This window comes from Procambarus clarkii, chromosome 32 (assembly GCF_040958095.1).
Source record: "Procambarus clarkii isolate CNS0578487 chromosome 32, FALCON_Pclarkii_2.0, whole genome shotgun sequence".
NCBI classification, from domain to species: domain Eukaryota; kingdom Metazoa; phylum Arthropoda; class Malacostraca; order Decapoda; family Cambaridae; genus Procambarus; species Procambarus clarkii.
Genome location: NC_091181.1, coordinates 38,912,963 through 38,925,850, shown reverse-complemented (window position 1 = coordinate 38,925,850; position 12,888 = coordinate 38,912,963). Strand labels below are relative to the sequence as shown.

Sequence of the window (12,888 nt, the reverse complement as noted above, 5' to 3'; positions counted from 1 at the left end):
CCCTCTAGGTCATGTTCCCTCACGACGGTCACTTTCTCCTGTCACAGGTGCAGGTGAGCGAGAATATGACGGTGAGCGTGCTGCTACTGGAGGTGACGAGGAGGCATCATGGTCGGCAACTAGTGTGTCGGGCGCAGCATCCAACGCTGCCTCTGGCTACTCTGGAGGATATCTTTACTCTCGACGTCTCGTGTGAGTACTGGTGAGGTAGTGTCTCTGTCTCTGTCTCTGTCTCTGTCTCTCTCTCTCTCTCTCTCTCTCTCTGTCTCTCTCTCTCTCTCTCTCTCTCTCTCTCTCTCTCTCTCTCTCTCTCCTTCCTTCATTTATCCTTTTTTCTTCATGTTTTAGGGAGAGAAAATGGAGATTTTGTATACTAGTCGTGGATACATGTTTTGTTATGGTCTGTCTGGCTCCTAATATAATTAAGTTTACCACTTGTCTGATGGTACTAAGACCTTGGTGTACCAGTGCTTGGTTTACTGGCTGATGGTGTGAGGGACTTACTGATTGTGCATCGAGTATTTTGGTGTGTGTGTGTGTGTGGCTATCCAAGGCTGAGTTTACCTGACATCATCTCTCGTCACAGAACGGGATATGTTTTGCGTTGGGCACTGGCGGTGGAAGGGACGTATTTGGATGGGGTGGTAGAGCAAAGGTTAGAGGTTAGGTGGAGAGGTTGGCGTTCGAGAAAGAGGGGTTTTATGGTCTATCTTGACACCTGGTTGAGGTTAATATGGTTCACCTTGACACCTGGTTGATATAAACACATCGGCCACCGGTAATAATTATATATTAATGTAGGAAACAAAACTCATTCTTAGTACACACACACATACACACACACACACACACACACACACACACACACACACACACACACACACACACACACACACACACACACACACACACACACACACACACACACACATTCAAAAAATCACTACCTACTCCAAAAACTGGAATTATAACAAAAATACAAAGTTTTAACACTAACTGCACTGAGAACCGCTAGAGAAAGAGAGAGAGAGAGAGAGAGAGAGAGAGAGAGAGAGAGAGAGAGAGAGAGAGAGAGAGAGAGAGAGAGAGAGAGAGAGAGAGAGAGAGAGAGAGAGAGACAAAGAGAGAGAAAGAGAGAAGAAATGGAAGAGGTTTACGCGGTCAGACAACACGGGGGGGGAGGGGGAGGGGGTGAGAGCAACTACCTACACAGCCAGAGGGGGAAATGCCCAATATCCAGGACCCACACTAAGGTAATTGTGTTACATCCTCCTCCCTCTTCCCCAAGACTCCTGCTCCCTCCTCTTTCTCCTGCTCCTCTGGCCTCTGATGCTGTTCTTATTCCTCCTCCTTGTCCTCTTTCTTGTCTTCTCTGACCTCTGTTTATTTTGCCCATTCCCTCCATCTCCACTTGTTTCTTATCTCATCTGACCTGACTGGATCTCTCACAAGAAGGGCAAAGAACATAAGTGCTCCAAACACTTGCCCAAATGTCTTCTCTTGTCTGTTTTACCCAACTGTTCATACTCCTCTTCCTTTCCTTTCCCCTATTTCTTCTTAATCTCATTTTCTTGCTTCCTTTCTCCGTCTCCTCCCTACATCCTGCTTCTCTCTCTCTCTCTCTCTCTCTCTCTCTCTCTCTCTCTCTCTCTCTCTCTCTCTCTCTCTCTCTCTCTCTCTCTCTCTCTCTGTGCCTCCTTCTTCTAGACTGAGATTTACCTGCAGCTCAGCAACCTGGTCATGACTCTCCTTCTTTGATGGAGATTCTCAGGAGGAATGGCATGGCCAGGTGGGAGAGGGGGGGGCTCCCAGATGGAAAGGAAGGGAGGGGGAGGATGCTTGAAGGAATGGAGTAGTCGCTAGAGTGGTGGTTGGGAGAAGGAAAGGGGGAATTTCTGTTCTTGAAGAGGGTTGGCAGTGTGATAAGAGCGTGTCAGAATGGAAAGGCGTGTCAGAGAGAGTAGTGATGACAAGCAGGTGATCAGTTGCCATGATGGAGAGAGGTTGCCATGATGGAAGTGAGGTTGCCACTATAGAGGTGAGTTGACATTATAGAAGTGGTTAGGATGGCTCGAACACCAAGATGTGGCGAGCACATGTTGATGAAAACACACATAAACACACACATATACCTAGATGTCACTGGCGATATTTTCCTCCCTGATTTTTTTCAAATATGTTCCAGCAAAGAATAGACTCCTTCACCTCAATGTTTTTTGATGCTGAAAAAGTATATAAGGAAAATTAACATAGTGGAGGATAGCAAGACCGAAGTATTTTCTGGTTTTACCAAGTGATAAAACAATGTCACTTGAACAAACATGCAAAGAAATAGTTCAACCGGCTGTAACTTTTCTCACGCAAGTGTGCAGGTACGAGACCGGATGATGGGAACAGTTGGCTAAGCGTAAATGGAGCGGAATCGGATAGAGAAAGAGAGCCAAGAGTTAATACCGCACAGAACCTGTCTCCGGATTTGCACATCGACTCGTCTAGGTACCAAGAGGACGGCTTTTGGGGAGGCAAAAACGAACAGCTTATGCAAGATTGACAAATGTAAAAAGTGTCTTTACGGGACGTCCTTACACACACACACACACACACACACACACACACACACACACACACACACACACACACACACAGCGTTCAGGAACCTGTGTAAGGAATCATTCAGAATCTTGTACACCACATATGTAAGACCAATCCTGGAGTATGCGACCCCAGCATGGAGCCCGGGCCTTGTCAAGCACAAGACGAAGCTGGAAAAATTTCAAACGTATGCCACTAGGCTAGACCCAGAACTAATAGGCATGAATTACAAGGAAAGGCTGCATGAAATGCACCTCACGACACTGAAAGACAGAAGAGTTCGAGGAGACATGATCACTACCTACAAAAATTCTCAGAGGAATTGACAGGGTAGATAAAGACAAACTGTTTAACACGGGTGGTACGCGAACAAGGGGACACAGGTGGAAACTAAGTACCCACACGAGCCACAAGGACGTTAGAAAGAACTTTTTCAGTGTCAGAGTAGTTAACAGATGAAATGCATTAGGCAGTGATGTGGTGGAGGCTGACTCCATACACAGTTTCAAAAGTAGATACGATAGAACCCCAGTAGGCTCAGGAACCTGTACACCAGTTGACTGACAGTTGACAGACGGGACCAAAGAGCCAGAGCTCAACCCCCGCACCCACAAATAGGTGAGTACAAATAGGTGAGTACACACAGCTGTTAAAAACTTCAATTCTATCGTAATCGCGTTTTGCGAAGTTTTGAGATAACAGAACAACTTCACCCCAGCAGCAAACTTTGCCAGAGATTAAAAAAAAAATGCGCTAACTGCCTGGTATTTCCCGCCAAAACTGCCTCCGACACAGAAACATAATGGCAGCAATTTTTTCACTTCTTTATTTGAAGTTGAATATGGAGAGTAAGTTCAGGACGAGAGATAAAGAACTTTGAGCAGGTTTTAACATTATGTATGTGCTTGTGGGAGAGGAAGAGAGAGAGAGAGAGAGAGAGAGAGAGAGAGAGAGAGAGAGAGAGAGAGAGAGAGAGAGAGAGAGAGAGAGAGAGAGAGAGAGAGAGAGAGAGAGAGAGAGAGTGTTTTCTCACATATTTGTGCTTGCGGGAGTTGAGCTCTGGCTCTTTGGTCAGGTTTTACACACACACACACTTTGTGTGTGTGTGTGTGTGTGTGTGTGTGTGTGTGTGTGTGTGTGTGTGTGTGTGTGTGTGTGTGTGTGTGTGTGTGTGTGTATGTGTGTGTGTGTGTGTGTGTGTCTGTGTGTGTGTGTGTGTGTGTGTGTGTGTGTGTGTTCACCTAGTTATACTTCCGAAGGTTGAGCTTCGGCTCTTTAGTCCTGCCAATCAACCATTAATCAGCTGGTGATCAGTTTCCTAATCCACTTTGGCTCAATCATACCTACATTTGCAACTGTGTATGGAGGTTGCCTCCTCCTCATCTCTTTCTAATGCATTCCATTTAGTAACTACTCCGGCACTGAAAAAATTCCTTTTAGCATCTCTTTGACTCATTTGCATATTAAGTTTCCACCTATCAACTTTTGTTAGGTTTCCAATTATTTTCTAAATATTTTCTTTGTTTTTCTTGTCAATTCATTGGAGTATTTTATAGGTAGTAATCAAGTCTCTCCAAACTCTTCTGTCTTCCAGTAACGTGAGATTTAATTCCAGTTGACTTATTTCATAACTCATTCTTCTGAGCTCCTTGACTAGTCTGGAAAACTTCCTATGTGTGTGTGTGTGTTTGTGTATATGTGTGTGCGTGTATGTGTGTATATATGTATCTATAGCTCCTGGACTCCGCCTTATCAGCATTTGGCCGTCTAATGTAATGAGTCCTTACTCAAAAAGAGTTATACAAATGTAATCCTTTTTTATAATAGCCTGTGTTGCCTCATCCTGATTAATCCATTGACTCGTAAATCCTGGGATTACATAACGGCTCGTTACATCTCTGGCGTTTCACATGATAAACTATATAAATACCCCCATTTGTGATGTTGTATGTCAAGATCATGTCTTCTCTTTTCCATGTGTTGTCTTATGTGTTAAGACCCGTCACCTTCAGTGTTTACTGTGTGTGTGTGTGTGTGTGTGTGTGTGTGTGTGTGTGTGTGTGTGTGTGTGTGTGTGTGTGTGTGTGTGTGTGTGTGTGTTAGCACTATGTACAACCAGTAACGTTTACACTCTCTGTCTTCACCAGACAAACCGAGCGTGAATTTGACCCTTGGGCGGACCCTTGACCCTAAGAATCTGAAGGAAGGAAATGACCTGTTTTTCGATTGCTCGGTCGATGCCAACCCTCCGCCCTATAAGGTCCGGTGGCTTCATCAGGTGAGTTCTCTCTCGTGTTATGAGTGTGTGAGTTTGTGTCTCATGATTCAACCCCACCTTTTCTCTCTCTCTCTCTCTCTCTCTCGTAGCCTATATCACCAAAGACATTTTCATTCTGTTACCACAATACGGACGCTGATTAACGTACGTGTTGACTCTAGTGGATGACTGGATGTAGGAGGGTGTGGAAGATTGGATGTAGGAGAGATTCACGTACCACAATCTCATCATTTATAAATTGGAACGACATTCGCCCTCTTCCACTTACCGGGTGGGAGTGTTAGTCCACGTACCCACACACCTGTACCAGGTACAGGTGCTGGTACAGGTGTGGGTGCTGACACTGTCACAGCTGCAGGTGTTGAAGGTGAGTAGTTAGGTGAGCCTGGTGTCTCTGATGCCTGGTTTCAGGGGAAAATACTCACCATACACCCTCCAGGGAATACACCATACACCCGACAAGTATACAATAAAGTCCTGGAGTATTGACCTGATATCGAATCATATAGCAAACTTCTGTGTTTGGAGGGGGCAAGGAGGGAGGAGGAGTATAGTTCTATTGTTGTAGTTGAAACTACGACTCTTCACAGGACAGTGTTTTCAGTTACGGGAGAAAGAGACGGCTGGACAGACGTCAGAGAACCTTCAATGTGACAGCAATTGTTTATAGACAGAAACACTTCGTTATATGTGACAGGGCAATTGCCCTGTTCGGTCTTATCAAGTAGCATCATTTCGTGCATTTATATCCTCGGTTTTTACGTCGAAGTAAACTCATATATCTTGACTGAATGTTGAATGTTATCAGGTTAGAAGACAATATTTGATGAATATTATATTTGTATTAAATGTTTCAATGATGGTTTCCAATATTTTATCCCATGATTAAGGCAGTGTCTGGGATGCTCCCGGACGCAGGTTCAAATCCTCGTCACGGCCCTTGTGGATTTGTTCATTTTGTGCATTACGTTAGTGTGATCTATGTGTGTAATATTTTATCCCATTACAAACCATCAAATGACCCTGTTAATCCACCCCACACACACACACACACACACACACACACACACACACACACACACACACACACACACACACACACACACACACACACACACATGCTGTTTATCAACTTCAACACAGACGACTCCAAGTTTAATGGCTCTATAAGTTAGAGTCAACAGCTAAAACAAGATGAGATTCAATCACACAAGTCCATATATTATGTCAAAAACGACATCAAACGACAGGGAGAATCAAGAAAAGAAAACAACTAGCAGCTGTCGTGAATCCTCTCAATCTATATTGGGAAAACAAATTCACCTTAAGCCTCTCGCACTTAATTACTAATTGCATTAGTATTAAAAGTCATCTTATTTTAAGAAATAATCTCAAGCTATTTATTCTGGGTGTTTGGTAGTGAACCAGAGATCACTACCCTGGAAACACAAATCGAAACTGGCTCTATTTTCCGCTTGTTACAACTTGTAATAAAGTTGTTACATCTTGGCTTAACGTGTTTATGACGTATTAGAACGTTGTTACAACTTGCTATATTGGTTGTTATAACTGGTTAGGAGGTGTTAAAACTTGTTCGAACGTTGTACCAACGTCGTAGTTTCGGTGTGTGTTTAGCGGGATACGCCCGCGGGGTCGAGCCGGTTTTGACTCTCCTGTCAGCCAGCCATTATAGTAAAAGGAGATTGAATTCGTTCTCCTCATCAGGCTAAAGTGTTGTGTTAGGGAATTAATCACCGTTTCCAGAAGATTAGATCATCGTAACTACGTAATTGACGGAGTGAAGTCACGGAATTCCAAGATTTAACCCCGTTAACAGCGATGTTTTCATTCATCGTCAGTATAAACATTTCCGTATTATTATGAATAAATTATGTACAAATATTATGTATAAACATAATATAAACAGTGTATAAACACCAGTATAAACATTTTCCTATGCAACATGCAAGAGTGGGGATGTAACTACATCCTGGAGCACGTAACTACATCCTGGAGCACGTAACTACATCCTGGAGCACGTAACTACATCCTGGAGCACGTAACTACATCCTGGAGCACGTAACTACATCCGCGAGCACGTAACTACATCATGGAGCACGTAACTACATCCTGGAGCACGTAACTGCATCCTGGAGCACGTAACTACATCCTGGAGCACGTAACTACATCCTGGAGCACGTAACTACATCCTGGAGCACGTAACTACATCCGAGAGCACGTAACTACATCCTGGAGCACGTAACTACATCCTGGAGCACGTAACTGCATCCTGGAGCACGTAACTACATCCTGGAGCACGTAACTACATCCTGGTGCACGTAACTACATCCGAGAGCACGTAACAACATCCTGGAGCACGTAACTACATCCTGGAGCACGTATCTACATCCTGGAGCACATCCTGGAGCACGTAACTACATCCTGGAGCACGTAACTACATCCTGGAGCACGTAACTACATCCGAGAGCACGTAACTACATCCTGGAGCACGTAACTACATCCTGGAGCACGTAACTACATCCTGGAGCACGTAACTACATCCTGGAGCACGTAACTACATCCTGGAGCACGTAACTACATCCTGGAGCACGTAACTACATCCTGGAGCACGTAACTACATCCGAGAGCACGTAACAACGTCCATTTGAACGTAACAACATTTAAGGAACAAACTCGTTGCGCGCACAAAACTTCAGCCACGTCATGTGAGCAATTAAGTTGTTATGCTACAACCTAATCAACAACTAGTGAGGGGGAGGGGGATTAGACGAGCGTTTTTGGTGGATTAGACGAGCGTTTTTGGTGGATTAGACTCCTTCGTGCGGAGGAGCATTACGCTTGTCAAGAAGCCAGAGGACAAGGTAGTCGAGTATTTAACTGATGGTGGTAATGGGGGGGGTATGGAGTAATTGGAAAGTCGTTGATGCGTGTAGTATTGTTGGACTCAACAGTGCTGTGTTGACTTCTGCGTCTGTGATGGATCACCATATTCACGGAGCAGGAGCAGCAGTAGCAGCAGCAGTAGTACCAGCAGCAGCTGTAGCAGTAGCAGCAGCAGTAGCAGTAGCAGCAGCAGCTGTAGCAGTAGCAGCAGCAGTAGCAGTAGCAGCAGCAGCTGTAGCAGTAGCAGCAGCAGTAGCAGCAGCAGTAGCAGCAGTAGTAGCAGCTGTACGAGTGTTAACTTGTCTTTAACCAGGTTGTTAACCCTTTTAACCAGGTTGAACCACCTCGTTGAAATGAACTTTCACCGCGTTGAAAGGATCTTTCACCTAGTTGAAAGGAACTTTCACCGCGTTGAAAGGAACTTTCACCTCGTTGAAATGAACTTTCACCGCGTTGAGAGAAACTTTCACCTCGTTGAAAGCAACTTTCACCTCGTTGAAATGAACTTTCACCTCGTTGAAATGAACTTTCACCTCGTTGAAAGGAACTTTCACCTCGTTGAAAGGAACTTTCACCTCGTTGAAAGGAACTTTCACCTCGTTGAAAGGAACTTTCACCTCGTTGAAAGGAACTTTCACCTCGTTGAAAGGAACTTTCACCTCGTTGAAAGGAACTTTCACCTCGATGAAATGAACTTTTCCCTCGATGAAATGAACTTTCACCTCGTTGAAAGGAACTTTCACCTCGTTGAAATGAACTTTCACCTCGTTGAAAGGAACTTTCACCTCGTTGAGAGGAACTTTCACCTCGTTGAAGGGAACTTTCACCTCGTTTAAAGGAACTTTCACCTCGTTGAAAGGAACTTTCACCTCGTTGAAATGAACTTTCACCACGTTGAGAGGAACTTTCACCTCGTTGAAAGGAACTTTCACCTCGTTGAGAGGAACTTTCACCTCGTTGAAAGGATCTTTCACCTCGTTGAAAAGAACATTTTCGTCGTCTCTAGACCATGTTTTCTTCAGCTTGATCTACACGACGATTCAAATCATCGCTTTGACTCAGGCATGTATACATAATACTGTATCATGTACAAGACATACAATCTTTAGACATACAATCATAACACATAATACTCTCCTTGTACAATTGGCTTCATTCTCGACTCACACTCGGGATCACGGGGTTCGATTTCCGGCCGTGATAGAAGTGGTTGGGCATGTTATTCCACAGTTATTATCTCTGTAACAATGAGACAAGGGTTATTTAACTTAGTTACATTGTACTGTACAACAGCAGGATAGTTAGTTATTCCTTTGAACTACATTGACTCTATAACTGCAGGATCATTCTCTTCGTTATTGAAGCACTTCGTTAATAATGAAGTCAGCAGGGGGCGCTGAATAGCGAGACGCAACGCTCGTAGCGAGGTTTAGGTAGGTTGGGGGGGGGGAAATACATGGGAGTTTTGAAATTACCGAACAGAACTTTGAAACTGCCGATAGCTGTCATTATATTTTAAGGGAATATCTGGACCGTAATTCCTTCCGGTCGTTAAACCGGGTTTGTTGTTCAAACAATTCACGCGCCTAGAATTACCTCTTAACAAATGACTACCTTCTCGACACGACTTATTGTGGCGCTACAACTCTCTTCGGCATCATAAATTGCTAAAAATATAATCGTATAATTAAGTTTGTAATTGTTGTATCTGTTTCTTTCGGCAATCTTTTGGACATGTATATGAGTGGGATTGGGTGGTAATAAATAGGAGCTGCCTCGTATGGGCCAATAGGCCTTCTGCAGTTGCCTTTGTTCTTATGTTCTTATGTTCAATACAGACGAGGTAGGGAACTGCCTCAAACCCCCACCAGTGATGCAGCCGGTCCTTCTAAGATGTTCCAACGTCGATAAAACGGTCTATTAAGTGCCCCCTCCTAACCTACCAGAGGACCCAAAACAGAAAACGGGACAGTACGTCACTTCCTCAAGCCGCATTCCATTTTCTAGTACGATATTTGTTTGGCCTTGTGTATCGCATAGGAGCGAAAAGCGACGTTCTTTGAAAAAGGACAATTTGGACTATGAGCAGGCAGGAAGGGAATTATCAAGGGAAAGCGCCAAGTCATTACGACTATATAGCACTGGGAAAGGATCAGGATAAGGATATGGGATGGGACGGAAGGGGAGGAATAGTGCCCAACCACTTGGACGGTCGGGGGATTGAACGCCGACCCACATGAAGCGAGACCGTCGCTCTACCATCCAGGCCAAGTGGTTGAGCTGAGTAGGCAGGAATCTCTCGTTACCATCCTCCTCCACCCAACACCGGCCTCGTTAGCACCACAATTAACGAACAGATCAGAAGCTCCTGGAAGAGCACCTGGGGGCCGCCATGGCCCAATATGATGGCCGGAGAAAGTTATTAACAGAGAAATGTGAAGCTCAGATCAAGGGTGAGGGGAAAGGACTCTTTCACGGATGATATTTGAAGAGATGAAGAAGTTTAAGGTTGGGAAAATGTCCACATGGGTTACAGTTACAGCCCCGTTCCTGTGCCAGGTAAGTCCACTACGGGCTCACCATAGTCCCGCTCCTGTGCCAGGTAAGTCCACTACGGGCTCACCATACCCCGTGCTACTTACCCCGCTCCTGTGCCAGGTATGTCCACTACGGGCTCACCATAGCCCCGCTCCTGTGCCAGGTAAGTCCACTACGGGCTCACCATAGTCCCGCTCCTGTGCCAGGTAAGTCCACTACGGGCTCACCATAGTCCGTGCTACTTTGGAAATTTTCTTTTAAGTAGCTGAATCTATAACAACAATAACGTCCACATGGCCAGAGGACTGTAATCTATGGGACGGGGATGAGGACGGAGGACACTTTTCAGTCTATGGAATACAAAAATCGACTTGAGAATGGTCCAGGACGGACCGAAACGTCGTCGTCCCTTCACCTTCTAGTGTGTGGTCTGGTCAACATACTTTAGCCACGTTATTGTGACTCCTCGCCTGCATATGGAACACAAAAAGTTTGGGATGTTGAGTTATCTTAAACCAAGAATATAAGTGATTCACAATACGGCGATATCTTGGAGACGCTATGGAGGGGGGGGAGGGGATTATCAGGGGAAAGCACCGAGCAATTACGACTATAGAGTAATTAGTGGTAAGGTGCTTTCAATAAACATTTTGCTTATAGAACTATATATATATATATATATATATATATATATATATATATATATATATATATATATATATATATATATATATATATATATATATATATATATATATATATGCACAGACTACCCTATTCCAGTAGCTGAAGTTTATAACTTTTTAGACACTCAACCCACCAGGAGACTCGAACACTGGCCAACAAGGTGGCAGTTGCATGCTGTATCCACTACGCTATACTTCAAAGCCATAAGAGAGGTAGGAATTCTGGGGTATTTAACCAACCAGAAATTCCAATCCTCTCCCAGGCGATGAGATAGTGTGGGACCTCGGATGCTCTTTCATCGGTTCCTGTTATATGGGAAAACTCAGTGCCAAATGCTTAATGCACAGACTACCCTATTCCAGTAGCTGAAGTTTATAACTTTTTAGACACTCAACCCACCAGGAGACTCGAACACTGGCCAACAAGGTGGCAGTTGCATGCTGTATCCACTACGCTATACTTCAAAGCCATAAGAGAGGTAGGAATTCTGGGGTATTTAACCAACCAGAAATTCCAATCCTCTCCCAGGCGATGAGATAGTGTGGGACCTCGGATGCTCTTTCATCGGTTCCTGTTATATGGGAAAACTCAGTGCCAAATGCTTAATGCACAGACTACCCTATTCCAGTAGCTGAAGTTTATAACTTTTTAGACACTCAACCCACCAGGAGACTCGAACACTGGCCAACAAGGTGGCAGTTGCATGCTGTATCCACTACGCTATACTTCAAAGCCATAAGAGAGGTAGGAATTCTGGGGTATTTAACCAACCAGAAATTCCAATCCTCTCCCAGGCGATGAGATAGTGTGGGACCTCGGATGCTCTTTCATCGGTTCCTGTTATATGGGAAAACTCAGTGCCAAATGCTTAATGCACAGACTACCCTATTCCAGTAGCTGAAGTTTATAACTTTTTAGACACTCAACCCACCAGGAGACTCGAACACTGGCCAACAAGGTGGCAGTTGCATGCTGTATCCACTACGCTATACTTCAAAGCCATAAGAGAGGTAGGAATTCTGGGGTATTTAACCAACCAGAAATTCCAATCCTCTCCCAGGCGATGAGATAGTGTGGGACCTCGGATGCTCTTTCATCGGTTCCTGTTATATGGGAAAACTCAGTGCCAAATGCTTAATGCACAGACTACCCTATTCCAGTAGCTGAAGTTTATAACTTTTTAGACACTCAACCCACCAGGAGACTCGAACACTGGCCAACAAGGTGGCAGTTGCATGCTGTATCCACTACGCTATACTTCAAAGCCATAAGAGAGGTAGGAATTCTGGGGTATTTAACCAACCAGAAATTCCAATCCTCTCCCAGGCGATGAGATAGTGTGGGACCTCGGATGCTCTTTCATCGGTTCCTGTTATATGGGAAAACTCAGTGCCAAATGCTTAATGCACAGACTACCCTATTCCAGTAGCTGAAGTTTATAACTTTTTAGACACTCAACCCACCAGGAGACTCGAACACTGGCCAACAAGGTGGCAGTTGCATGCTGTATCCACTACGCTATACTTCAAAGCCATAAGAGAGGTAGGAATTCTGGGGTATTTAACCAACCAGAAATTCCAATCCTCTCCCAGGCGATGAGATAGTGTGGGACCTCGGATGCTCTTTCATCGGTTCCTGTTATATGGGAAAACTCAGTGCCAAATGCTTAATGCACAGACTACCCTATTCCAGTAGCTGAAGTTTATAACTTTTTAGACACTCAACCCACCAGGAGACTCGAACACTGGCCAACAAGGTGGCAGTTGCATGCTGTATCCACTACGCTATACTTCAAAGCCATAAGAGAGGTAGGAATTCTGGGGTATTTAACCAACCAGAAATTCCAATCCTCTCCCAGGCGATGAGATAGTGTGGGACCTCGGATGCTC

At 44.5% G+C, this 12,888-nt stretch overlaps 1 protein-coding gene across 2 annotated transcripts in view; it reads left to right on the top strand.

The window, feature by feature from the left end:
• Positions 1-12,888, top strand: part of LOC123759537 (nephrin) — a 500,550-nt gene that overhangs the window by 384,789 nt on the left and 102,873 nt on the right. For both annotated transcript variants that reach the window (XM_069335264.1, XM_069335263.1), the window contains 2 exons: positions 48-192; positions 4,740-4,870. In XM_069335264.1, the coding sequence (XP_069191365.1) occupies positions 48-192; positions 4,740-4,870 (276 nt within the window). The remainder of the gene's footprint in view (positions 1-47; positions 193-4,739; positions 4,871-12,888) is intronic.